This window comes from Rana temporaria, chromosome 5, assembly GCF_905171775.1.
Source record: "Rana temporaria chromosome 5, aRanTem1.1, whole genome shotgun sequence".
Lineage (NCBI taxonomy): Eukaryota > Metazoa > Chordata > Amphibia > Anura > Ranidae > Rana > Rana temporaria.
Window position 1 is genome coordinate 329,396,599 of NC_053493.1, and position 12,539 is coordinate 329,409,137.

The 12,539-nt window shown below is 40.5% G+C and overlaps 1 protein-coding gene across 1 annotated transcript in view; it reads left to right on the forward strand.

The window, feature by feature from the left end:
* NKAIN3 (sodium/potassium transporting ATPase interacting 3) overlaps positions 1-12,539 on the forward strand; it is a 646,854-nt gene that overhangs the window by 467,377 nt on the left and 166,938 nt on the right. Inside the window, exon 4 of the mRNA XM_040354267.1 lies at positions 7,925-8,122. Coding sequence (XP_040210201.1) covers positions 7,925-8,122 — 198 coding nt within the window. The remainder of the gene's footprint in view (positions 1-7,924; positions 8,123-12,539) is intronic.

Consider the following 12,539-nt stretch of genomic DNA (forward strand, 5'->3'; position numbering starts at 1 on the left):
CCTTTAATTGCTGGTTGCAGGACAATAAACAGTAACAATTATTAGTATTATTTCCATGTTGGTATTTATTCTTCCAAGATACAAATATAGTATATATAAACAGCACATACCGTATTTATCGCGGTATAACGCGCTCCCGCGTATACCTCGCACCCCTAAAGTGGCCCCTAATCCTGTGGAAAAAACGTTTTTTTGTACTTACAGTTTTGGTGTCTTGCGCGGCGTCCATCGGCGGCCTCGTCGGGTCTGGCGTCCTTCTGCGGCTTCGGGTGTCCTCTTCGGCGGGTCCGGTGTCCTCTTCGGCCGGTCTGCGGCGGGTCCGGTGTCCTCTTCGGCGGGTCCGGTGTCCTCTTCGGCGGGTCCGGTGTCCTCTTCGGCGGGTCCGGCGTCCTTCTGCGGCGTCCTCGCGGCATCCTCGCGTCCTTCCCGCCACGAGTTTGAATACTGCGCCGGCATATACCGAGCGCAGTACACTCGTGAATATTCGGGGAGGCTCGGCAACTGTCGCGCTGACGTCCTGTATTTACAGGACGTCAGTGTCGAGATGCGCCGAGTCTGCCCGAAGATTCACGAGTGTACTGCGCTCGGTATATGCCGGTGCAGTATTCAAACTCGTGGCGGGAAAGCGGGTATCGGCGTATATCGCGCACCCACGATTTTGCCCTGATTTTCAGGGCAAAATAGTGCGCGGTATACGCCGATAAATACGGTACGTTATATCTATACCTTTAAAACGTGTGTGTGGATAATCTATCGTTAAACACTTCTCCTATCACACAGCTAAAATGCGATATACAAAACAGATATAGGATATGTTTAGGTTTTACCGCCATGTGAGAATGTGTTGCTTGTCAATGTCTGCAGTAACTGATGACATTATAACTATTAGAAGAACTCATGCTGATTTTTTATCAAACACAGAAGGTAGATAAAGGGAATGACAGTAATGACAAATAAACCAGATTCATGAGCTTATTCTAAGACAGAGAAGGAACACTGAAGGCAGACACCTTCAATACCTACAATTTCCTACAATAAATATAGTAGGAAATTAATTTCACATGTGGGCTATACATAGTAAGTTTTACATAGAGTGTGTATAGGTGTGTGTGTATATATACTGTGTGTGTATATATATATATATATATATATATATATATATATATATAGATAGATAGACACAGGGAAATAGGTGCTGGAACTCAACCCCGACCCCCCAAAGACCCCCTCCACCATGCACACCCTCAAACCGCATCAAATATTGGGTGTGGTCAGTCAAATTTCACTAACAGTAGGAGGGAAACATTATGTACATAGTGCAGAGTTCAGGGGTGCACTGTATACAAAGTGCAGAGTTCAAGAGTGCACTACACACAGAGAGCAGACCCCAAATGCACCCATCTACTCCTTAGAAGCTCCACCATCTTCCACAAGTTTTACTTTTGTTGCTGTTTTACCCTGAAGTACCCAGCTGGCTCTAGCATCTTCCCATGCACTGTCGGTGGCTCAACCAGTCTCACTTTCAGGGGGATCATCCGGTAGGGGGGTGTTGGCATCCACACTGCACCCCAGGCACCTGCATCTCCCTCGTCCTCATCTTGCACTAAGTGGGAGCCACTCAGGAAATCAGATCTGTAGGAGCCGATAGGAGTCAAGTTGTCACTTGTAAATGCAGAAGCTGTGATAATGGTGAGCAGGGAGCAGAGGGTCTGAGCCAGAGGTGGTGTAATGCAGTTCCACCAAGTTCCACCAAGTTTCACCTAAGAAAAAGCCCTTTATAGACACACTGTAAGGGGGAAGGCTCAAATGGTGGGGGCAGTAGAAATAACATGCACAAGACATGGACACCCAGAAAGATCCATGTAGGCTTTGTCCTGTGCTTTTTTTTAGCAAGGCAGTAAACACACAATTTATTGCAGGAGCACTTTGTAAAGTCCATAGTATAAACAAAACAAAAATCTGCTTGTCTGTGCCACAAACAAAACTTATGTCAGTTTCTGACTAACAGAGTATGCACTAATGGGTTCCCCAAGACAAACAGGCAGCATGTTTACCTTTAGAGCATTCTGTCAGCTGTCAGCCTTTTCTCCTAGCAGCATACCTCTAGTATAAGCCTTCTCAAATATCAAATGGTCTGTGGACAGCTGACTAATTGGTGAGATATGGCTAACTGGTAAACCAAGGAACAAGGATGTAGGAGGTTTTATCAAACCCAAAGCTCTACAAAGCCTCCAGGCTCCAGGGCCTACACAGAACTTAAAGTGGTTCTAAAGTTTTGTTAATAAAAAAAAATCATATTCTGGTCCCTTAAAGCAGATTAAACAGCACAGTGCATGTGCTGTGTAATCTGCCCCCTCTAAACTGTAAAAAAAACGAATATGCCGCTTTCTGTAAGTCCTCTCAAAACAGACCACGATAACCAGGACTGCTCCGCCCTAATCACCGTGGTCAAAGTGCCTCCCTCTGTGATAGGCTGCCCTGCTCTGCTCTATTCTCTCCCCCCTTACCCCCCTCCATCCTGCCTGTAACCCCCCTCTCTGTCTCCGCTCAGCCCCACCCCCCGCCACTATTATTGAGAATAAAAAAATTATCATTGTCACTGCCAGCCCCTCTATTAGAGGCTGGCATACCACACTGTGTTAAGCATTTTTAAAACAGAGCTGTAAATATCCATTGTTTAGACTACAGGCTGGTCACGTGACTCACGACCGTTTTACAACTGAGACATTGCTTTTGCGGGTAGAGCCAAGTGGCCACATGATCTCCCCGGCTGACGTCAGAGGGAGATCACGGCTCCTCCTGCAGAAGCAATCCATCGGAGGTGGAAAGCGGCCGCCAGTCACGTGACTGGCCTGAAGACAGCTGGAAATCTGTATTCACATCGCTCGTTTTAAAAAATGATTAACACAGTGTGCTATGCCAGCCTTTAATAGAGGGGTTGGCATAGACTTTTACAAATGGGTTCACAAACCCTTTAAAGTGTTTGACCTTAATGCATTATACACATTTCTCCGGAATTGCTGACCATTGTGACTATCAAGAGGCGGTCCAGAGCAACGAAGTGCAAGCAGACACGGGAGCAGGTGCACGTAGAAAGAAATAGGCTATAGGAAGCTGGATGAGATCAGCAGTGCTGTGTTGCAAAAAAACAACAACACACATTACAATTGTTTGTAATGCACAGTGCTTTGGCAAACTAAATGCCATCAATTTAGGGTTTTAGATCTAAGAGGCAGTTCAGGCAGTTCAGAGATTGTGGTTTTGCCCATTAGGTTTTTGTCTATCTTTGGAAGCATTAAATGATTGGATTGTTGATAGAACACCAACCACAGGATGGGCTGTGGGTGTCTAAAATAGCGCAGTGCCGCGTCCTGAATAGATTGGGACAACAGGTGTTGAAAAAATGGACTTTATAGGCACTAATTATAAAAATACAAATACATTTATTAACATATAACCCATAAAGGTTTGTTAAAAAAGAAAACACATACAATACACACAATAAAAGCTTAAAAAGAGAGCTGCAGCAGCAACTGCAGAGACCACATATTAATCAAATAAAGGTCCAGGAAGTCAACACATCTCACAAAGGACATGAATAACTGTAATGCATGATACGACAACTGTTAGCTCGACATTTTTCGCGGCAACCGCTTCTTCGGGAGCTTGGTAGTATCTCTAAGGGGAGACAGACTTTTATTGGTTTTGGATTTACATGGCATTATAACACATTATTAAAATGCAACATAACATTTAAAGACTGCATTATATCAACAAAGAGTTGATATACATATAGAACCATAGAGCACCATTAGAATCAATCAGAACATGCAAACAGAATAGGGGGGGGGTATCAAGGGGTCAACACCAAAGGGTCACATGCAAAGGCGCTGCAGAGAGATGTGGGGACACACCCAATAGAATGAGGTGAAAGAAGTGTATATTATATTATCATAAGAAGGGTCTGTGGATATTGAAATATTGAAAAATCAATATAATGTAATATATTATCCACATATAAAACTGTCCAATTAAAGTAAAAAGTATCCAAGTGGTTAAGATGATCCCTGTAGAACCAGCCTGAAAGGTTTCCCTTCAAGAACGTTATCCCACCAAAAGCCGGAAAATAACCGAATGGAATACCCTTACCGGATAGGATGGACCCAAACTACACCATACGATGGTGGGTCATGAATGCGTGAAGAGCCAATTGCTCAATCTGGTCATTGTTCCTGGAGGGTTCTACCTTCTATTAGGCTAATGTCCTCTTTGACAGAAGGCTAGAAGAATAGGCTTCCAGGAAACGCACTCCACTCCAATTCAAAATGGGGGGACCAAAAATCAGCTATTCTGAAACCCAATGGGCTCCAAATATAGGGGAAAAAATGAAGGGAAGACAAGGAGAACAACTCCTCATAGAGTAAAAAGGTTTTAAAATGTATTCCAAAAAATCAAAACATTAAATCAAAAGTTTAAAATAATGATAAAAATTCATCCAAAACACCACATCCAAAAATTATAATAAAATATGAAAATTGCATTAATTCATATAGTTTGCACAGTGTGGACCAGTTGTATGTGCCCGACCGGTTTTGTCTGCCAATACTTCAACAGGGGCAGGCGCATACCCCTTATGATAATATAATATACACTTCTTTCACCTTATTCTATCGGGTGTGTCCCCACATCTCTCTGCAGCGCCTTTGCATGTGACCCTTTGGTGTTGACCCCTTGATACCCCCCCCCCCCCTATTCTGTTTGCATGTTCTGATTGATTCTAATGGTGCTTTAAAGCAGATGGTACAGCTAATTATTTTGTATATGATATGATGTAGTCTTTAAATGTTATGTTGCATTTTAATAATGTGTTATAATGCCATGTAAATCCAAAACCAATAAAAGTCTGTCTCCCCTTAAAGATACTACCAAGCTCCCGAAGAAGCGACGCCGCGAAACATGTCGAGCTAACAGTTGTCGTATCATGCATTACAGTTATTCATGCCCTTTGTGAGATGTGTTGACTTTCTGGACCTTTATTGGATTAATATATGGTCTCTGCAGTTGACGCTGCAGTTCTCTTTTTAAGCTTTAATTTTATGTATTGTATGTGTTTTCTTTTTTAACAAACCTTTACGGGTTATATGTTAATACATTTATTTGTATTTTTATAATTGGTGCCTATAAAATCAATTTGTTTCTATCTTTGGAAGCATTTACCCTACAAATACAAATTTTAAATCATTTTTATGTTGAATGATTTCCAGAAGTGTGAACAACTAGCAACAAGTTTATGATCCTTCAATAACCTTTCTAACATATAATATTATTTATATTGGGCCTTCACTGTTATAGCACCTTGTGAGATTGTTGCTTCAATTTCCTATTAACTTTTGTGCAGATTTCTTCAAGATACATTCCTGTAAATGATAATAAATTCATGTGGTAATAGATTTCTTGATGGCATCTTAGAATCCTATACAAAGGTTTCCAAGAAGTTAAAGTGAAGGCATGCTCTTGCTTCTTCATCAGATTGATTTTGAAGCATGCATTTATTGATCTGTGGCTCAGCTTTTATCAGCACATAGAATACCAGTGATGTTATTTTGATAAATCAGATGCTAGAGGTCAAGTGCGCAGGGTAACAGTTGTGATATAGTCAGTCTGAAGTCAACTAATTTTAACTATAGAATAATAATTTTAATATAAGAATAATAACAATATGAGCAATAATTATATTTTCAGAATGGTTGCTAATGCTGTATATGCAACAAATTCATATCTTCCTTCCCATCTCTGTAGAATGATGATGTAATGTTCTACCTTCATTAAAAACTGCCAAAAAAAAGAAAATCACTAATTGGCAATTTGAATTACGAGTTACAGTATTAGGGAAATTATAGTGTATTATTGTGCTCTGCTCATCTCTATTCTTTTTTTTTTTTTTTTTTAACACTGCCAAAAATGTAGAGGCTGATCTGCTGGCAGCCTTAAGATTTACTTAACCACTTGCTTACTGGGCACATATACCCCCCTCCTGCCCAGGTGAAATTTCAGCTTTCGGCACTGCATCGCTTTAACTAACAATTGCGCGGTCGTGCGACGTGGCTCCCAAACAAAATTGACGTCCTTTTTTCCCCACAAGTAGAGCTTTCTTTTGGTGGTATTTGATTGCCTGTGCGGTTTTTATTTTTTGCGCTATAAACAAAAAAGTGAGACAATTTTGAAAAAAATACAATATTTTTTACTTCTTGCTATAATAAATATCCCAATTTAAAAACAAAAACATTTTTTTTTCTCAGTTTAGGCCGATACGTATTCTTCTACATATTTTTGGTAAAAAAAAAAAAAAAAAAAAACGCAATAAGCGACTGGTTTGCGCAAAAGTTATAGCGCTTACAAAATAGGGGACAGAATTATTATTTTTTAATTATTTTTTTTTACTAGAAATGGCGGCGATCTGCGATTTTTAATGGGACTGCGACGTTATGGCGGACACATCGGACACATTTTTGGCGCCATTCACATTTATACTGCGATCAGTGCTATAAATATGCACTAATTACAGTATAAATGTGACTGGCATTGAAGGGGTTAACACTAGGGGGTGAGGAAGGGGTTAAATGTATCCCTGCTTAGTGTTCTAACTGTAGGTGGAGGGGGGGTGACTGGGGGGGTGACCGATCTGTGTCTCTATGTACAAGAGACACAGATCGGTCTCCTCTCCAGAGACAGCACCGCTGTCTCTGTGTAAAACGGCAATGAGAGATGATCTCATATGTTTACATATGAGATCCTCTCTCATTGGCCGCACAGATCGCCTCGCGAACGGCCACTCTGATTGGCCGTTCGCGGCGATCTGTAATTGGCTGTGTCCGAGGGACACGGCCAACACAGATTTTCCCCGCAGCGCGCTCTGGAGCGCGCGCGGGGACCGCCCTAAGGGGCGGACGTCAATTGACGGCAGTTTGGCGATTGGGATCCGCACTGTAGCCGTCAATTGACGGCAGGCGGATCCCAAGTGGTTAAAATGTAAAAGGGGGGGAACTAATGCGCAAAACCACTCTAAACAAGGGCACTAAAAATAAATATTAAAATACTAAGATAAAATGAATGAAAATTAAAAAGCAGCAGCCACTACTAAAAGGTGCTCACACACCGAGGATCATATGAAGAAGAAGCGCCACTACACCCCCTCTTCTTCTTAAGATTTACTGTTTCTCAGGGGCTCTGAGCTTCAGCAAAATGGCAGCCTCCAGAAAAAAGCAACAAGAACAATGCTGAAAACAATTTACAGCACACACACATTTTGGTAGTAATGTGGAATGTATGTCCCTTGCTAAAGAACATTATTTTTTATCAAGTTGCTTTTGGTAAAGTTTCACTTTAAGTTCTTAACTAAACCTTGCCCCTTAATCTAAACCTTACCTCTCCTCTATTCTATGATAATGACTTTTAGAGCTGTATTTTTCCATTCTTTTTGCACTTTCTTTATTAACTTTTTAATGCAATCCAATTTGTGTTTTCCACTCTATTATTGTAAAACTTGTTTCTGTACCTTTTAAAAGTTGAGGTAAACCCATTACAGTTTACATTAAATGAATTGTCTTACAGCAGGTGATATAAGGTGCCTGAGCTTAACTATTTAGGATTCACAGACTTTCTTTGGAACTTTCTGGGATCCCTTGTACTCATGCATGCTATGTATAAATGTTTACTCTCTAGGTCTCCAGAATACTATTTAATTTCAACAAATTGTATCCATTGTCAGTGCCACATGATATGTAAAATCTAGCACTTTGTAAATCTGCCTATTACATAAGGAAATGTTAAAAAAAAAAAAATGTTTTTTTTAAATGTTAACTTTGCATCAGAGCTCCATATATAGCTGACTCATTCTATTTCCTTTTCTATATTCTTTCTATAGGAGACGGATCTTATGACATTTAATATCTCCATCCATCGTTCATGGTGGAGAGAACATGGGCCTGGTTGCATAAGAAGGGTAGTGCCTCCCCCAGCCAACAGAGACCTTGGAGACCACTCGTTTATCTCGGTGACAGGATGCATCATTGAATTTCAGTTCATAGAGGTCATCCACAGTGCTTTTCAAATACTTCTTTCTGTAAGTCACTTACTTTTAAACTAACAAATTATTTTGTAAAGATACTGGTAAATTCTTGTAGCACTTCATGCCAAAAGTTGAGCCTATATGCCTTTTTCCTTTTATTTAGAATAATATTATATGAATGATTAGGGATATTATAGGCAGAGAACATAGTCACATACTTTTAATATACCATCTAGGTCAGTGGTCATCAACCCTGTCCTCAGGACCCACTAACAGGCCAGGTTTGTAAGATAACGGAAATACATTACAGGTGATATCATTAGCTGCTCAGTGATTGCAGTATTCTAGTCTGCATCCCCCCAAGTTAATACAAAAAACCTGGCCTGTTAGTGGGCCCTGAGGACAGGGTTGATGACCACTGATCTAGGGCACTGGCTAACAATTGAGGTCTAAGTTGCAGTTTATTTTTTAAATAGTGTAATTTTATTCTCTACACATTCAATGTAAAATTAGATAAAATAGTTATACCTAAAGTCGCCTCTTGCATTAGTTATAGTTTTTAGTGATGTACGGCAGCCTTGTCTTCTAGGGTTGAAAAAGATGAAAGGGTTATTTCTCAGTATCATTGTTTTGAGTGTTGATGTTGTTTCTGCGCAAAATGACAAAAAATCTGAATACATCTAGCTTTGTTCCCAGAGCTGTTTACAGAAATCCTACATCTAGCACCACTATCATTAGTTATGGGTAGAGTAACTAGGAAAATAGCCTGGCATTGCCCTGATCCCTGTCCCCCCACTTTAAAAACCTCAGCAGTCATGACCAAGCAGCATTTGAACTGTGTATAATGCTGGCAGCACCTACCATAAATTAATTTACACTTAAAAAATTCAGTCTTCACATGCCTCAAATGTGTTAAGAACAGTAATTATATTATTGCTAGACTATTACAGGTGCTGCCTGTCTGTGGCTATGAGCATCAGTCTTGGTGTGTCTATCTCCCTCTTCCCAAATGGCAGATTCAGGGAAGTGAGAATTTAACCTTTGTAGCTCATAAAGTGTTTGTTTGGTCCATGCTTCTTGCTTTGTATCCAAGATGCGTTTTCCTCTGGAAATCAACTGTTCTATACCAGCTGGAGGGGGCAAGCAATCTGTTTTCAGTATTAAAATTCATGTAGTCATAGGCTTCTCTGGTTTTTAATGAATAAAATGGTGTCCAAGTTGAGACTCCCTTGATTTCCAAAAACTGGTAATTCATGAATATACTGGGCTAGATTCAGGTAGGGGCGCGCATTGTTACGGCGGCGCAGCGTATTGTATTTACGCTACGTCGCCGTAAGTTAGAGAGGCAAGTGCTGTATTCACAAAGCACTTGCCTCCTAAGTTACGGCGGCGTAGCGTAAATGGGGCCGGGGTAAGCGCGCGTAATTCAAATGTGTTGGAGGGGGCGTGTTTTATGGTAATGAGGCTTGACCTCACGTTTCCCAGTGTGCATTGCGGCTAAGTACGCCGCACAGGCCTATTGATTTCGACGTGGACGTAAACTACGTAAATCCCCATTCGCGGACGACTTACGCAAACGACGTAAAAAATTTGAATCTCGCGGTGGGAACGGCGGCCATACTTTAGCATTGTTATTCCACCTAATAGATGGAATAACTTTAGGATTGCTAATGCCTTACGGAAACTGCGTAAATCGACTGCGGCGGCCGGGCGTACGTTCGTGAATCGGCGTATCAACTCATTTACATATTCTACGCCGACCGCAATGGAAGCGCCACTTAGCGGCCATCCGAAAAATTGCAACCTAAGATAGGACGGCGCAAGCCGTCTTATCTTAGATATGTTTAAGCGTATCTCTGTTTGAGCATACGCTTAAACATAAGTCGGCGTAGATTCTGAGTTAGGTCGGCTTATCTACTGATAAGCCGGCCTAACTCTTACTGAATCTACCTAGCTGTATTTAATGTCTAAGCAGTTGTTGGTTTCCATTAATCACAAAATAAATTTTACTTATAGGTTTCTGATCATAGAACATTGTTTCCTGTTTATTAATATCTATGAAGCAGTGCTGTTGATGCATAGTACCTGAAACTCTTGAAAGTCTCAACAACATGTCAAAATGATCCTAAATATTTAATAGTGTATATGTCAGTAGCACCTGTTTGTAGCATTTAATATTTGTACTACTAAATACACAAATCCATGTTCAAGGTTGCTCTTCTGAAGAGTCTAGCCTGTGGCGATGGCTGTGTGTTGAAATGATCTCATCACAAAGTTTGAGATTGCACACACGTAAGGCTGTGCTCCAATCTTTCTCCCAAGGCCACAGTCAATGTTCCATTCAATTTATATTATATGTCATGACCATATCATTCACTGTACCGCTTTCTGTGTTATTTTTATAAGATGGAAACCAAAATGCTTCTGAAAGTAATGTAAAATACAGCGGAACTCTTGGTTTACACCTTTCAAGGAACTATTGCACATTTGGAGAAGCTGAAAAATGCAGGAAAAGGTTGAAAATGTATCAACATCTATGAAGATGAAGTAGAACTGTAGTGTTCTGACACCATGCATACCATAGTATTATAACTGATCACAGTGATAGTGTTACTGGTGATGTCTGTGGCAATTATTGATTCCCCCCGCGTTAGTTAATGTCAGCTTGCCTTCCGCACTATCACAGTAGCTGATCACCGCCATTAGTAGTATAAAAAATTCCATATATAAACCATAGTTTGTAGACGCTATAACTTTCATGAAAACCAACCAATATATACTTATCGGAACTTTTTTTTTTACCAAAGACATGCAGCAGAATACATTTTGGCATTTTTTTTTTTACTGGCTGTTTTATAGCAAAAGCAAAAAATATAATTTTATTTTCCCAAATTTTTTTTGTTTATATATTAAAAACTAAAAAAACTCAGTGGTAATCAAATACAAAAGAAAGCTTTGTTGTTTGTGTGTAAAAAAATTATACAAATTTTGTTTGGATACAGGGTTGCATGACCGCACACTAGGTAAAGTAGTGCAGTGCTTAATAGCAAAAATGGCCTTGTCATGAAGGGGGTAAAACCTTCCTGAGCTGAGATGGTTAAAGAGTAATTCCAGGTATTGATATTTCATAAATAGCTACATTGGTCCAGCTTGCATTTTATAAATTAATGAAAATCATTCTCTGACTGGAGGAGAGGTGGGGCAATGATGTCATGCTCTCCAACTTGTCTATTCAGATAAGACAAATTGACCACTCTCATGCATCCTACTCTGGACGGGGGATTGACTATGCCTGAATGTCACAAATATTACATAGCCACGTAACTGGGAACAGCACATTGGGGGCTCTGTCCAGGTACCTCCAACCTGTCCACAGTGTTGGAAGCTGCCATCTTGGGGTCTTTGGAAGCACTGCAGTCCCTACTATATTGTGGACCCAGAGCTTACCCTTTAATCCCCTCTGTGATTACCACTACACAACCACCACTAATACACTTAGTACAGTTGTCTCCCGGCATACCCCTTTGTGGAATAACCCCTCTTTTTCAAATTTTTGCACAATACCCGATGCCCAAGGTTGGGCCAAATTCAAAATCAAATATATCTCACATATTGTTGACAATCGTAATTTGATGCCCTTTCCTCAGCTTTGAACTTCATATAAATTGATGAATTGATTCTAAGAACAGCAGAGCTAGATAAACCTATGTCAACGTTATATAACCATCTTCTGATGCTATCCCTCCCGGACCTATCCTTTCTCAGGCAAAAATGGTTGGCGAATATACCGGAGATAGATGGCAAGGATTGGGAGGATATTTAAACTCATTCAATTCAAGATCCTAGATAGGGCTTACGTCATGCCCCACCATCTACATAAGCTTAACTCGATGATTTCTTCAGCCTGTTGGAGATGTGATCATCCAATAGGAGACTAAAGGCATGTCTTTTGGACATGCCCCGATATTGCATGTTATTGGAGTTTCTGTCATCAATACGGTATCAAGTACGTCCATCATTCCATCCCCCAGGATATGCTTGTTGAAGATCTTGATCCTACTATAGTAGGGAGAAGTCATCTTTGATTACTTATTTTTTACATTGGAAAATTATTTTATGTTGGAAGAAACATTCTCCTCCCTCAGTCCAATACCGGCAACAGTTAGTGGATGCTACTTTACCCCTATACAAGTACACATATGCCCACAGAGGCTGCCCGCAGAAAGTGTGGAGGAGTTGGTTGAATAGTGCCTCGACTGTATAGACACCTAATCTTGTATATTGTATTTTTATTCTTGATTTGTGCCTCAATGGTTCAAACCATTGGGGACAGCCTTTGGGGCCCTATTGCATCTTTGAGCATCCCTGGTTGGGTGACCCATTTCATGGGCTAGTTCTGTTATCTCTACTGCTAAAGCGTAACTCCACTTTTCTTGAAAAAAAAACATTCCCCTCTGGGTGATCAGTGTTT